This window comes from Myxocyprinus asiaticus, chromosome 1 (genome assembly GCF_019703515.2).
Source record: "Myxocyprinus asiaticus isolate MX2 ecotype Aquarium Trade chromosome 1, UBuf_Myxa_2, whole genome shotgun sequence".
Classification (NCBI taxonomy): domain Eukaryota; kingdom Metazoa; phylum Chordata; class Actinopteri; order Cypriniformes; family Catostomidae; genus Myxocyprinus; species Myxocyprinus asiaticus.
This window is the reverse complement of record NC_059344.1, coordinates 25,652,008-25,667,404: the sequence shown is the minus strand read 5'-3', so window position 1 is coordinate 25,667,404 and position 15,397 is coordinate 25,652,008. Positions and strand designations below refer to the sequence as shown.

The following is a 15,397-nucleotide window of genomic DNA, read 5'->3' as shown; positions in this document are numbered from 1 at the left end:
ACAGGTGCACCTGTTCGCCTACCAAGAATCCTCCCACTGCCCGCACTGGTACGCCCTCACCGAGGCCTTCCTCGGCATAGACGCGCTGGCACACAGCTGGTCCCCTGGCATTCGCAAATATGCGTTTTCCCCCAGTGAGCCTGCTCGCACAGACCCTGTGCAAGGTCAGGGAGGACGAGGAGAAGGTCGACCTGGTAAGCACCCTACTGGCCCGCCTAGACGTGGTGCTCGGACCTCATGCTCCTCTTGACAGCTCCCCCCAGGCAAATTCCCCTGAGGAAGGACCTTCTTTCTCAGGGAAGGGGCACCATCCGGCACCCGCGCCCAGACCTCTGGAATCTCCATGTCTGGCCCCTGGACGGGACACGGAAGACCTAAGCTGTCTCCCACCTGCGGTGGTAGACACGTTCACTCAGGCCAGGGCTCCCTCTACGAGGCGCCTGTATGCCTTTAAGTGGCGTCTGTTCGCTAAGTGGTGTTCTTCCCGTCAGGAAGACCCCCAGAGGTGCGCAATCAGATCAGTGCTTTCCTCCCTGCAAGAGAGGTTGGAAGGGAGGCTGTCCCCTTCCACCTTGAAGGTGTACGTTGCTGCCATAGCAGCACACCACGACGCAGTCGACGGTAAGTCCTTAGGGAAGCGTGATCTGATATCAGGTTCCTAAGAGGCGCCAGGAGGCTGAATCCCTCCAGGCCGCGCCTTGTTCCCTCATCGGACCTCTGTAGTTTTTCAGGGTCTACAGAGAGCCCCCTTTGAGCCTTGCAGTCAGCCGGGCTTAAGGCACTCTCCTTGAAGACTGCCCTCCTGACTGCGCTCACTTCCATCAAGAGGGTAGGTGACCTGCAAGCGTTCTCTGTCAGCGAAACGTGCCTGGAGTTCGGTCCGGGCTATTCTCACGTGATCCTGAGACCCCCGACCGGGCTATGTGCCCAAGGTTCCCACCACTCCTTTTAGGGACCAGGTGGTGAACCTGCAAGCACTGACCCAGGAGGAGGCAGACCCAGCCCTGTCGTTGCTGTGCCCTGTGCGCGCTTTACGCATCTATTTGGATTGCACGCAGAGCTTTAGAATCTCTGAGCAGCTCTTTGTCTGCTTTGGTGCACAGCGGAAAGGAAGCACTGTCTCCAAGCAGAGGATCGCCCACTGGCTCATTGATGCCATAACTATGGCATATCTCGCCCAAAACATGCCGCCCCCGGTAGGGCTACGAGCCCATTCTACCCGTGGTGTAGCGGCTTCTTGGGCCCTGGCCAGAGGTGCCTCTCTAACAGACATTTGCAGAGCAGCGGGCTGGGCAACACCCAACACCTTTGCGAGGTTCTACAACCTCCGGGTGGAACCGGTTTCATCCCAGGTAGTGGCATGCAACACAAGCGGATAAGCCCGGGATAGCTGGCCGGGTGTATCGCTTGCACATAGCGCCTTCCAACCTCCTTTTGAGCTGAAGACGTGCGCTGTTAATTCCCAGTAGTGTTCACAAAAGTTGTTCCCTGGTTGACTTCCTCCGAGCCCTGTGGCAGTCGAGTTTTCGGAGAGACTCGCTGCCGGCCCAGTACACGCGCTAACTAAGAGCCCGGTTCTGGGGTAGGTGCTCCGCATGTGGCGGTTCCCTGTAAGGCTAACCCCATGCGATCTATATCTTCCACTAGTTCGTTCCCCTACTGGCAAACTGCGTCTTCCTTGGGCAGAGCCCCTCAGTCTCCATGTTGTAGTAACTCCTCCCCCATTGGGCAGGATCTACCTTGAAGGCTCTCCACATGGTTGGAAAGACCATGTGATGTATTCTTCCACTTAAATATCCCCCTCTCTCTTGGGGCGAGGTGTGGTCTCCGCGGTGTCCTCCCCTTGGGAGGGACACCCCACGACTAGACCTGGTGGCCCAGTCAGATAGTCCCCCTCTTTTTTAGGGAGTGGAAAAAGAGAAGGGGAAAGAGGCCACGACTGCGTTAAGCCTGTCTCTATCTCTGGGTAGTCGACTTGTCCCCAAAAAGGGCCGTTCGACACTCATAACTGTGTTGGGGGAGGTTATGTGTCAACCTGGTGCGCTGGCTATGAGGCACACAGCAAGTCTGCCCACCACACACCGCCAGTTCACGTAACACAGTTCAGCCTTGTGGCGTTTTGTATAGGGACCCCTAGTGTCACTACATCGACACCAACGTCGAGTGAGTGACAGATAGGGAACGTCATGGTTACTGGTGTAACCTCCGTTCCCTGATGGAGGGAATGAGATGTTGGTCCCTCCTGCCACAACGCTGAACTACCCGCTGAAATGGCCGGACCTTATATCGGCTCCTCAGCGTAAAACCTGAATGAGTGGTTGCATACCAGCTCCTTTTATACCCGTATGTTCGGGGGAGTGGCATGCAAATACCACTCGCCAATTTTCATTGGCCTTTTATCAAAGACCAGAGGTGTCTCGGGCTCCCAAGAGTGACCCCTAGTGTCACTACATCGACACCAACGTCTCGTTCCCTCCATCAGGGAACGGAGGTTACACCAGTAACCATGACGCTAAACTCAATGCAGTGGGCTACAGATGGGTCGGAGAGGTCTCAGACTTCAGATTTGACATCAAGTATCGACCTAGAAAGGTTAATGTAGACACCGACACTTGATCCACTTGATATAAATAAATACTGTACATCACGGAATGCATGGAAGAACAATCCAGTGAAGCAGTCAAGGCCATCTGGGAAGTGAGTAGAGCTGCCGAGCAACAAGATGTTGCCTGGGTCGCAGTCCTCAACCTGTCACAGAAGAACTCACCTGAATACAGTACCTGGGAATGCCTGGAACAGATAGACCTTGATGAGTTGAGAAAAGCTCAAAGAACAGACCCCGCTATTGCAGAAATCATCAAGCTGAATGCGTCCAATGGAACCCTCACAAGTAATAAGACAAGGAGAAGAAGGTGCAGTCAAAAAGCTGATGCACAAATGGTGAAATTTGCACTTGGATAGAGGACTCTTGTGTCATAAAACAACACACAAATGTCTGTTCATTTTGCCTGCAAAATACAAACAAACAGTCTTCAAGCACCTGCAGGACAACATGGGCCATGTTGGCATAGTAAGGGTCCTCAGCCTTGCAAGATTCTTCTGGCCATTCATGAAAAGGGACATAGAGGCCTACGTCACTAGACAGTGTCCATGTATAAAGCAGAAGAAGTCAGTCTTACACACAAGGGCTCCAATGGGCAGCATAACCACCAGTTCACCCTTTGAGCTTGTGTCTATTGATTATTTGCATCTGGAATGTAGCAGAGGTGGCTATAAGTACATTCTTGTCATTGTAGATCATTTTACAATGTTTGCTTAATCCTATGGGACCAAAAATAAGTCAGGAGAAACTGCGGCAGAGTGGATCTTCAATTACTCTATCCCCGGTTTGTTTTTTTCCAGCCAAATTACACCACGACCAAGGTTGAGAGTTTGAAAACAAACTCTTTAAGACACTGCAATAGTTTGCTGGAATGGGACAATCTAGAACTTCCCACATTATCTACAGAGCAATTCAGCTGAACGATTTAACAGGACGTTGTTACAGATGCTGAGGACATTGAAAGAAAAGGAAAACAGTGACACAAAGCAACAGGTTACTCACCCTTTTACTTTCTGTACAGACATCATCCACGACTGCCAAATGACCTGTTGTTCCAACTAGAGAGGGAAGTAAAACTCCAAGAGGTTATGCAGAGAAATGGGCTGAGAGAATGACAGAGGCATTCCGAATTGATTCTGAAAACTAGCAAAAACTAAAGTGCATGTGGGAAGAAGTACTACAGTATGACCAGCACTTGGAAGGAGTTTTCCTTCAGCCTGGCGACCGAGTACTCGTGAGAAATCTAAGTGAGAGGGGAGTACCAGGAAAATTTAGGTCATACTGGGAGAAGACTGTCTACACTGTGACAGTCCATTGTACAGAATGGTAGCAGAGACAGACAGTTCAAAACCTAGAGTCTTACACCGAAATCTTTTGCATCAGGTCAATGACCTACCTGTTGATGTTCCAACAACAGCACCTAAAATAAACAGCATAAACTGTTTTTTAAGCATAAACAGACAAAACAACAAGACAAACAAGCACAAGACAGTGACACTGATGGAGATGAAAGTGATGGGCATTACTGATGAACCTGAAGAGAGACAAGAACTGGAGTATCTTGTAACAGAGCAAGAACTGTCAGAAGTTGAGAGTAATCAGGCTCATGGACCAGCCAGCTCTGAACGAGAAGGGAGTTCAAGGAGACCTACCTTGACCCCCAATACTGACAGTCACACAGGCCAGGTTAGGAGATCCACACGTGATAGACAGCCAGCCCAGAGGATTACGTATCATACTTTACCTCAGCATACAGTGCAGCCATTACATACATTAAACAGTTTAGGACCTTATGGGATGGGTCAGATACAATTTTGAGGAACGTCACCTTGCCACTTTCCATCTCACCTCATTGCACCTACCACATTCCACCGCCATTTCAAACAGTTCTACATACACTACTTATACCTGTGATTGGGTACTGAAAAAGATACATTGAGTTTGAGTTTCCATAATGAATGTAATGTTATGTCAGGAGCCATTTTTATTTTGTCAGTGTAATTGCTATATTTTTCAAGGATTCTTTACCATTGCAGCCACAAGGGGGTGCTTTTTACAGACGTTAGGGCACGCAAACCCTCAGCCCTCAGATACTGACAAGCCAGGCCTGAGGGAAGCCACGAATTTGACCTCATCTTTATTTCTCCTGATTATTCAGGTATGATAAATGTAAAAGTCTGAAAATACAACACTTTTCATGTAAAAACATGTTAAGCTTTATTTACTTTGGATTTTATGTCAAAGAATTCGTTAGTTTAAAAAACATGTCAAGTGTTCTAGATCTGTGTTCCCCCCGTTGTAATGAGTGTAATTGTCTGTTAAAAAAAGTAATTCCATATTGAATAGGCCAAGTTTTTGTTTATAACCCGTAAAACGTCTCCACATGTGTTTAAAATGTATATGAATAATACATTTCAGGTACGTTTTACAAGTTTTTTTTTTTTTTTGTAAAAAAATAAATGTTATGTTTAATGTCCGTCTGCAGTGCTAATAGTGTTAATGTTATCTGGTGACATGAAATGTTAAATTGTTTTACACACTGAACACATTACATTAAGTATTTTTTTTTACTGAAATCTTTAATCAAATCAAATCAAATCAAACTAAATCAAATTAAAGGGCTAACTCTGTGGTTTATCGTTTATCTTTAGTACACTGAGTGAATTATAAAACATAACCCTCAGAAAATGGTGATATCTTAATAGTAAAAGAGTATACAGTCAAAAATGGATTATTGTTTTATTGTTTTATTTTATAAACAGTATGTATATGTGTTTATGTGTGATAACAAATGTGATTATTATTCATAAAATGACGAAATTGTAAAGAAAGTGATAGTAAATGTAAGTGAACTGTAAAGAAACAGATATTCAGTAATTATGAAATATGCTTTTATTGTAAAGAAGACATATTTTTCACATTAAGAGAAAGATAAAGAAAAATTAAGTGGGATTGTAAAGATGCTGACAAGACATGCCTGAGCAAAGCCACTAATATTGCCTCATCTTTATTTTTCCTGATTATTCAGGCAAATTTTATCTGCCACTCAGGTCCAATGTCTGGGACCTGTAACATCTTGTCAGTTATTCGGTAAAATAAGAAGCTCATTTGTCACCTGATGAGAACACAGGAGCCCACCTCAGCGAATGAATGATTTTTTCTGTCAAGTTGGATCCATTATCCTGCTGCTGTAATCATAAACTCTGCAGGGAGTCCCAACGGTCAAGTGATTAACAAACTCCTGCTGACAGAAGTGGATGTGCGCTTGGTCTCCCTCATCCTGGCCAGCAATTATGTTAATGAAGCTCACATCTGAAAATCACTGGAAAAATTGGCAAGTGTGGCACTGGAGTTAGGAGATTGTTGTCCAAAGTCTGTATTAATTAAAGTCCTAAAGAAAATACAACCCCAATTCTGAGAAAGTTGAGACAGTATGGAAAATGTTCATAAAAAGGAGAATTTATAGTAAAAAAAGGACTTAAATATTGATCTGTTTCTCACCCACACTTGTCATATCACTTCTGAAGACATTGATTTAACCACTGGAGTCTTATGGATTACTTTTATGCTGACTTCTGTGATTTTTGGAGTTTAAAAGTTTTTGACACCCATTCACTTGCATTGTATGGACCAACAGAACTGAGAAATTCTTCTAAAAATCTTCATTTGAGTTCAGCAGATGAAAGAAAGTCATACACATCTGGGATGGCATAAGGGTAAGTAAACAATGAGAGAATTTTCATTTTTGGTGAACTATTTCTTGAAGTAATCCCATATTAATCTTTTCATGAATCACATGATCTGCTTAACATGTCTACAGATCCCCTTGTTATCTTAAAAGTAGTGGGATATTCCATGTTGTTGATGCTCCATCCATTGGTGTCTTGGGCCTTGTTATCCTATGAGTTTTCTACTGAGCCATTCCATTGGCATGGCTAGATAAATTCAACAGGTCTCAGAGGATTTCAATGTTTGTGATATATAATTAGGACATCTGCAACATGCAATATGTACACAAAAGAAACATCTTATTATGGATGTGGTACTGGAGCTGAGGAAAAATTAGTGAACAGATTCATCAGTACAAGTAAGTGATAAGGATAAACAGCACCTTATGAAATTAATAACTTTCCTGTAATTCTGTTTAAAGATGAGGTCTGAAATGTAATTAGTAATAGAGGCCACATTGTATCAGAAATAGCTTTTTGCATGCTGCATTCTTTAATGTTGCACATAAGCAGTTTTGAGTAGACCCAGCTCATGCCCATCAGAGGTGTCTCAGCTATTCTTTTTTTAGTCCTGTGACTTGGTAGCATGCCAGTCCAAGTCAAATGATGCCATTGATTTTTAATGTAGTCTAAATAAAAGGATGGTGTGTGTGTGTGTTGAGTAAAGCACACAGATGAGATTATGATGAACTCTAACTTGCTAAGGAGGGTTGATTAATGAGCAACACTCAGTGATTAAATCTCATTTCCTTAATGTCTAGGGATGAACTGTGCTGGCTCCTCTCTGACCATTTAGTGCTACCCTTTGTCTCAAAGAGGTTTGTGAATTGTGTTTGGTTTTCCTCTCAGAGCCATTATAAATCTCACCTAATCCCTGTGCTGTTCCCTCTGCAGGTGTTCAAACAGCCATGTTGTCCAAAAAAGCTACAGATGTTTGATGTGTCAAAACTTTACTGCACCATGATTATAGCTGCAGTGTTCTATGTTGTTTCTCACTGTATGAATTTCACTTGAAATCTTGACAGTTTTGAAATAAATCTCAGGCAGGTGCATACAGTAGGTAGATGCAGCTCATGAGCAGAGAGACAAATGTAATCCAAAGGGCATCGCCTTCTGCTTTGAAACAAAATGATTATCTGTCTTTTGCAATAACTTACACTAGGCTGAGTTGAATGAGTGATGTTAAAGCATGACCAAATTTGAAAGGTTACAGTATTGACTCAAAAGTTCCATGCAGGAAATAAAAATTTGCCGGCTAACTTTGTTTGCTTACTCACTGATCTATGGACGTGGTAAGTCTCAGCAAAGTGTTCCGCTAACGGAAATGACCCTTCATTAGACTGAAGGAGTCCATCAAGCTCGCAAGTGCAGTTTGCGTCTGTAGTGGAGCTATAAGTAGGGGTCCCTGGTCCTGTCAGGTCGCCCAGATTTACTGATTCCGTCATTGGCGTGGCTTTGGGTTCGATTGCACTAAAAGGCTCATCCAGACTAATGGGGTTCCTATGTGACACAAACACAGTCTCTCAGTGGAGATGGTTTATTAGACCAATAAAGAAGTGGAGTCAGATGATGCCTCAAGACAAAGAGTTCAGTAATTGGGACTGAGATAGAAGGCTTGTTATGGTCATAAACTCTTTGATTTGGACAAAGGGTCACACCAACACGGAAATCCAAATAAGGACAAGAGCAATGATGCTATTGATCACCCACATTATTACAGGATACACAGTGAAAATGGTATTTGAGTTTGTTCCCAGCTTTTAAACTGTGACTACTCTAAGATCACCCATCAGCATTTGTCTTGCACATAATTTGAAAGTGATTAACCCTATGTTTACTTTAAGCATGTTTTCTTTATAATGCAACTGTGTTAACAGTTTGTATGTGTGGATGTGCTCTAATTCCAGTTTCCTGAACAATGATCACAAGCATAATACCAGAAAATTATAGCCTAATTAAAGCATTAAGCAGTAGGGCTGGGCGATAGGACGATGTAGGCCTAATCGGATGTCGACGATGTCTTACAAAGATCACGATGCTGATTCTGAATAGACATGATCGACAATATTGGGAAATGGCAAAACCATGGATCTGAGAAGTCGGCAAATATATTAAACAGTGACCAGGGTATGAAACTAGCATCCACCACCAGCCAAATGCGACGAGGCTGAATCCAGTTCGCCGGCTTCTTGTCCAAATTTATTTCATGTGTGGGTAATTTTGCTCATCTACCCGCAACAGGCGGGCGACCTGCTGCAAGATGTTTCGGAATGACACATGACAAGAAATGCTGTTAGTCAAAAAGACATGCACTTGAAGAAACGCTCTTTATTATATTTTTAAGAACAGACAAAAGAAAAGCCGTCAATAGTTATGTTTCCATCAACACTTTTTTATGCGCATTTTAGGATATCGCATAAAGTCTGCTGGATGGAAACACCAAGATGCAAATAAAATCTCCAAAATGTGGATACATTTTTTATTCGATAAGAAGAAATGTGGATGAACTATGATGGAAACACATTTACCGAATAAACCCCTATTGAATTTAACAGGAATACAAGATGCGCATCAAAAAATTAATGTGACTGAATAATTCATTCATAACTGGATGAACCAGTGGACCAATCATGCAACTGAATTTTTGCCCTAGTCATTCTGAAATACCATCACGTGCAAATTCCCAGATGTCTAATGCAGAAGTAAGTGCAAGTTCCATGCACTAGGCGTTAAGGACATACTTTTATGCCCTTACCCAAACCCCTTATCTTAACCAGTCAGTAGAGTGTGTAAACATGATAGGAAGCTGTTGTGTGTGACAGAAGCAAGTAATTGTTGCGTATTAGATGGAAACGATGTCCAGTGACGTCATTGGCTGTAGTGAAAGTCGTGGGAATTGAAACAAGTGCAGTTCCACAATATCATACGAATTAGCCCAATTTAGAAAAGTCGTACGAATCCTGACGATTTCGCCGTGAGAGTGTGTTGGAAATACCGGTGTCCTAAAAATCCAAAGCCTGCATTGAGTTTGCAGAGCAGATAAGTTAAACACAAACTTGCTATTTTTCCTGAAGAGCAGGTTTATTGATACCTTTAAAGAATATCTTTTAGATCCACATGGCAAAGTCATGATGGAGGAACGCACACGCACACACACACACACACACACACACACACACACACACACACACACACAGTGCTCCCAGAACTGTGTGAGGCACTGTCATTTCCAGTGATGAAACGAGTTATTAAAGTGTTTTGTCTGCGCATCCTAAACCGCGAGTATTTTATTAATAAAAGACTCACGCTACAATTTCCCCGGAAGTTAAGATTTTCTTTTTTTGAACGCAAGGGATGGAAACGCGGATTTATCCGCACATTGTTTTTGTGATATTCTGATTTTTCGCATAAATTAAATTCACAACTTGGATGGAAACATAGCTACTGCTTGTGTCTGATTCGCTGTTTGTTCAGAAGTGTGCAGCGCGAGCTGGAATAGGTCTCGTGGAACAAGCGCATGTAAAGAGTTTTCACACTTTTTTCTCCATTTCATTAATCTGAAAACTGTTTGCAAGAATACTGTCGTCTATGAGAATGCTGCAAATGATCTCTGATCATCTCAGGAGGTGCTGTGACTTTAGTTCACTTTATTTCCACGCGGTTAGCATGCATTGTGAACTCCACTCTGCAGGTTCAGTAGCCTAATATGTATTAAATATTGTTTCTTTGTATTAAAGAAACAAGACGAAAGTGAATAAATCATAAAGTAATACAAGACACGTTCACCTTGAACCTAAAATTGAGTATTATTTTCTTTTCTTTTGGCAGCATTAACCGTATTACCAACACGAAATACAAACACAAATTCCATAAGAACACACATTTGGCAGCATTATTTTGGGAACACAAGGGAATTTATTAGGCTTATTTGTTTTGATTATCATTGTCTTTACATTTATGATTGTCTTTAGTTCTTAATTTAGTTGACGGATGCTTGCGTGATGGCAAATGCGGCCGTTGGAGACGGTAAATGTTTGGATTTGGGTTAAATAGATTTGTTGATCACTTCGTTATTTTAATGCTTTTTTCGTTTAAAGTGCTATTTGAATTTAGAAATGTCTTTTGTTTAAGTTTGTGGTGTTTCAATAAATGAATTACATTTTTAAAGCAAATTCAATGAAGCAAAAAAATTCACTGACCCTGGGCAGGGGGATTGGTGATGTAATCGGATGTCACGATATTTTTTAAGGCAATTATTGCTAAAATATTTTGTACATATCGCCCAGCCCTATTAGGTGGGAATAAAATCATACAAAGTCAATATGTATAATAGAGATACTGATAATTATAATTAACTCATGAAGAAGATAGATACACAGACAGACATTTAGAAAGAGATAGATAGACAGACAGACAGACAGACAGATAGATAGTCATTCATTCCAAATAATTAAGTGCAAATTGTTACAACAGTAAAACAATTCATAGACTTCCTTTTAACAGTTTCCTCTGATAAATGAGTTCTGTACTATTCAAATTTTGTTCCAAACGATACTGAATTTTGCTGATCACTGGTGAATTTTTATGAATGGAGCAGTTTGTGACTGAGGAATGACGTCATTGGTGTGACACACTCTTTATCATTTTCCAGAACCGGAGGACAAGCTGATTGGTTGGATGTGGGAGCAGAGAGCTCTGGTTGGCTGTTGGAGAATCATTAAACACCCACACTGTCAATAGTGAGACCCAAATGTTGGGTATATAGGCAGGTGTATTGTAGCTTGATGCAACAGACTCAAAATTTCATCAAGTTGAAATATCCCCTCTATTTTGGGACAGCTCTTTTCTATTCTCTCTCTCTTGCACGGAGCTTATCACCTTAAGGTAAGTAAAAACTATTTATGACATAATAGATGTGCCATACTTTTTACAAATCTTAATGGGTAAAAATTACCGTTGATGTGTGAAACTAAATAAAACTTTAGGGAGCGCTTAATGGTATATATATAGTAGATTACTGTTTGGCTTTGTGATTGCACAAAAAGCATGCTGTATGGATTTTTCAAGGAGACTTGGAAAGCTCTTCAGTCCTGGCTGGGGGTGCAGAGACAGCAGCTCATTACACTAATGCACAGGGTCCTGCTGAAGGGATATCAGCAGACTAATATCTTTAATGCTGCAGTTATAGCATAGAGCACGACAGTTGGAGATGTCTGCACCAACCACGCAAACTCTGGTTTAACTCTGCATAACAACGTGCAGAGAACAAGTGCTTTCCAAAGTATTAACTTTTTTTTCTTTTTCTTCTTTTTTTAATCATGTTTAAACTGAATTATTAAAATGGTGTGCCAATGATATTAAGCAGACACAAAAGAAAATTGAGGTAAATGTTGGAAGGAAAAGAAGAAGCTAAAATTGCTGGAGTACAAGTTGAAAACGAAATGCACTTTCAAATTTTTAACTGTAAAGGCTTGACCATGACATTTAAAATGTCCCTTTGTCACACTGAACTTAACTTATCTAATTGCAAAATGTCTCGCTACAGGGGACCATGGTTATGTTGAAGATCTCTGCTTTTCTTGTTGCCTACGCTCTGATTCTTTGCCAGATGTACAGCTCTAACGCAGCTCCTGCCAGGTGAGGTTTTCAAAGAAATGTAACGTGATGTTGATAAATATGATGAGCTTAAAGGGACGCATTTTTGTCCTGATAATTCCAAAATATATATCTATGTAAGTGAAATTGGTACTTTGTTAAAGTAATTTAAACAGAGGCAAGAGAGCATATGTTTTCATTAGAGGTTGCGGCATCATGCACTATTAGTCCTCTGATTACATCAGATGAATCCAAGCCAAACCCACTCTGCTTACAACAGTATTGATTGGGTGATATATTTTAACTTGGCAACCGGACAGCTTTTAAGTGCCACACTCTTAGTAGATTGTTTTGATTATGTTAAGGATTTGTTGTAGCAAGCAAAAAGCGCTTTTATCATAGACAAGATAAGACCTCTCACGAACCATTTGTAGAGTTCTCTGTACAGTAAGACATGATAATCATGAGGACATTGGGGTTGCAGGCCTGCACTGGAATCATCACTAGATCGAATTACACTTACCGACTATGAAGCAAGAAGATTGCTTAATGCGATTGTCAAAGAATTTGTGCAAATGACAGCAGAGGACATGGAGCAACAACCTAATGAAGAAAACAGGTAAAAATCTTGCTATATGCTTTTCCTGTAAAAATCTTTCAAAAGGTTATCTGTTTAATAGTTTAGCGAGTGTGCACTGATTTGTTTCTCTCACATTCAAGAAAATAAGCCTGAAATGCCTCCAACATGAAAGCAATACCTCCTTAATGTCAAGTGTACTTTAACTTGTTTTATATGAAAGGTATGTGAAGAATTATTTGTTAGATTAGTGCTGTAGAGTTCTCTGCCAGTTGACTCTCTGCATGAAACTTTGTTTCATATATATTAAAGATTTATGAAAGAATGACTGTTCTGTCAATGCCTGTTTGCTCTTAATGCACGAGAAAGAGTAAATCAAATGGCATGGACGAAAGCATGATTTGTTAACTTGTAAGGAGATGCCTGCATGATTTACACAGTGCTTTGAGTATCATCAAAGTAAAGGTATGAAAAGTGAACCTGAAAAGCATGATTTGTTTTATGGGACATACCGTAGGTCCGTAACCTTGTGAGCAAGCATGTCAACATGCATTATGTCATTCATCTCTATTCTGTATGTGAGCAGAAAGAATTCCCTTGCATGTGTCTATGAGTTTTTCTGCATGTGGTCTCTTTTCTCACAGCCTGGGTAGACCAGTGTCCAAGCGCTGCTCCAGTCTCAGCACTTGTGTGCTGGGGAAACTGTCTCAGGAGCTGCACAAACTGCAGACGTATCCACGCACCAATGTAGGAGCAGGCACACCGGGCAAGAAGCGCAGCCTGGAGGAAAGCGATGCCTTTGCTGAATATGGAGACATGCTCAGTCGTATCTAATCAGCGACTGCTGTAACCCATGCTTGGCCTGATGTGCAAGTGCATGTGGAATGCTTGCCTGATTGCCTTGAAAGAACTTTATTTCTACTTTCTTTGGCAGAGTAACGAATTTCACACAGACTCTGTTCCACTAATTTCATATAGTCACTGGATCTATTTAGGTTGTATAACTGATTCATGAAATCGAGGGGATAACAATAAGCATTTTTTAACACACCGCAAAAATTCCAGTCTTGTGTGATTTTAAATTTGTTCCTGATCTAATAAAGATATTTTTAGAGTGAGATTTTTTGTCTATTGATTGTTTCATGTTCAGAAATACAAGCATTTTTCAATTTGACCTATTAAATGTAATCAGGCTTAAGTACCCATTTTAGGTAAGATATATTACTGTTGCCACTTTGCTAAATATACATAATATATTAAATATGTGCATTTATATCATGAGACTACAATATTATATATACATATATAAATATATATATATTTTTTAATGTGGGTATACCTTTATAAATTCCTGATCACTTTTTACTCTTTACTCCAGTGTTACAACACAGAAGAGAGCCTGTAACACGGCCACATGTGTGACCCATCGCCTGGCAGACTTCCTGAGCCGCTCAGGAGGAATTGGAAGCAGCAAATTTGTCCCCACTAATGTGGGTTCCCAAGCATTTGGCAGACGAAAGAGACTCAGTCAGGAGTAGACAACCAAATGGGCCTCCGGGATCTGGTGCGTGAACATTTCTCTCAAAGGCTCTCATGTCTTTTCTAGTGTCGGATTCATGTTATTTTTAGTGAATTACCATAATAATTACATGATTGGAATAATTGCGAAATTACATACATGTACGTACATTTGAATGATGTACATGTAACAGAATTACAGAACCATATTCATGTACACGCTATGTACTATATGATCTGTATATGGTATGTAAATTATATGATCATAATACTGAGGAAGATACACCAAACAGAGAGACAGTATGTTGCTCGAGTAATAATGTCGAAAACATGCATAATAACTTCTATTTTGACAGGTCACCAGTCTACACATCCACAGTTCTTCTTTGATTGCAGTCAAAAAAAGTCCACATTAAGAACCCTGGGAATGGAAACTCCTCACTTTCATCAGAATGGACTCCAGTTGATAGGACTGTACGTTTCCATCCAGCCAGACATAACTGCTTATTTTTTGCTCTTCAATGAAAAAAAAAAAAAAAGAAAAGAGAAAGATAGACATGATCAGTAACCATAATTATTTTTCTACTCATTTGGATGGGAGAAAGAGCATTGCTTCATTCTTTCCTCTCAGCAGAGAGCACATTCAGTATGTACAGTCTGGTTTGGCCCTTGTTCCTCTAATGTGTCTCAGCACATTACGGTATTTTGGGGATCATATTAAAGCAGTGCCTCGTAAAAAGGCTTCCCTGAATATGAATGTGTCTTGTGCCTTGATGTAACACACTTTACATGCCGCTGTTGTACAGTATGTTTTAATTAAAGGAGGGAGGGACAACCACTGAATTACAAATTGTAACAATTGTGAATTTGAGCAAGATTAAAATGTATTTTAGATACATAAGGTTTGAGTTATTTGATTTATTGACTGACTGGTAGTTTTAGGAATTGGTCTGCAAAGTCTTACACACACTCCCTCACACGTGATCCATTTTGCCTTTTTGATACAATCAGAATTAAATGTTAACCATAAAGACTAAATGATTCTACAGTTATGATTCTACAGTTGTTCAGAATGCCCATTTAACAGGTCAGAATGTCATTTTATTTTTTAATTCTTGAACCGCAAAGATTTTTTGTGCCTTAATCCTATGAAATAAAAAGATGTCTCCCACTCAGCACAGATATAGACGTCTAATTGGATAAAAAGTCCAGTTTGGAAACCAAAGCAGTCTAATTTGGCCTAATCAATGACATATTGATTCATGAAAACAATGTTGAATCCAACCGAAAGCATATAATGGCAAATCAACAAAATGATGTGACTTTATCTACATTTTGATAACAGCAGTAACTACTGCAGCATACAAGATTTACAAG

The 15,397-nt window shown here is 40.9% G+C and overlaps 2 protein-coding genes across 3 annotated transcripts in view; both read left to right on the top strand.

Annotated features, from left to right (window-relative positions):
* Positions 1-14,890, top strand: part of LOC127414174 (calcitonin gene-related peptide 2-like) — a 29,828-nt gene extending 14,938 nt beyond the window's left edge. The window contains exons 2-3 of the mRNA XM_051652099.1: positions 13,881-14,066; positions 14,377-14,890. Coding sequence (XP_051508059.1) covers positions 13,881-14,040 — 160 coding nt within the window. The 3' untranslated portion in view covers positions 14,041-14,066; positions 14,377-14,890. The remainder of the gene's footprint in view (positions 1-13,880; positions 14,067-14,376) is intronic.
* LOC127415549 (calcitonin-1-like) lies at positions 9,790-13,866 on the top strand. Of its 2 annotated transcripts, XM_051654353.1 has the most exons (5): positions 9,790-9,849; positions 10,982-11,214; positions 11,876-11,967; positions 12,410-12,544; positions 13,147-13,864. In XM_051654353.1, exons 3-5 carry the CDS (start codon positions 11,882-11,884, stop codon positions 13,334-13,336), a joined length of 411 nt encoding a protein of 136 aa, XP_051510313.1. In that variant the 5' UTR covers positions 9,790-9,849; positions 10,982-11,214; positions 11,876-11,881; the 3' UTR covers positions 13,337-13,864. The 2 variants fall into 2 exon arrangements, with proteins under 2 accessions (XP_051510313.1, XP_051510364.1); XM_051654404.1 differs by lacking the exon at positions 9,790-9,849 and having other exon boundaries at positions 11,164-11,214; positions 13,147-13,866.
* Positions 14,891-15,397: the final 507 nt, after the last annotated feature.

Coding starts and splice junctions, on each gene's coding strand:
- LOC127415549 (XM_051654404.1), top strand. CDS start 11,882: ATGGTTATGTTGAAGATCTCTGCTTTTCTTGTTGCCTACGCTCTGATT. Junction 11,968..12,409: donor TCTAACGCAGCTCCTGCCAG/GTGAGGTTTTCA, acceptor TTGGGGTTGCAG/GCCTGCACTGGAATCATCAC. Junction 12,545..13,146: donor CAACCTAATGAAGAAAACAG/GTAAAAATCTTG, acceptor CTTTTCTCACAG/CCTGGGTAGACCAGTGTCCA.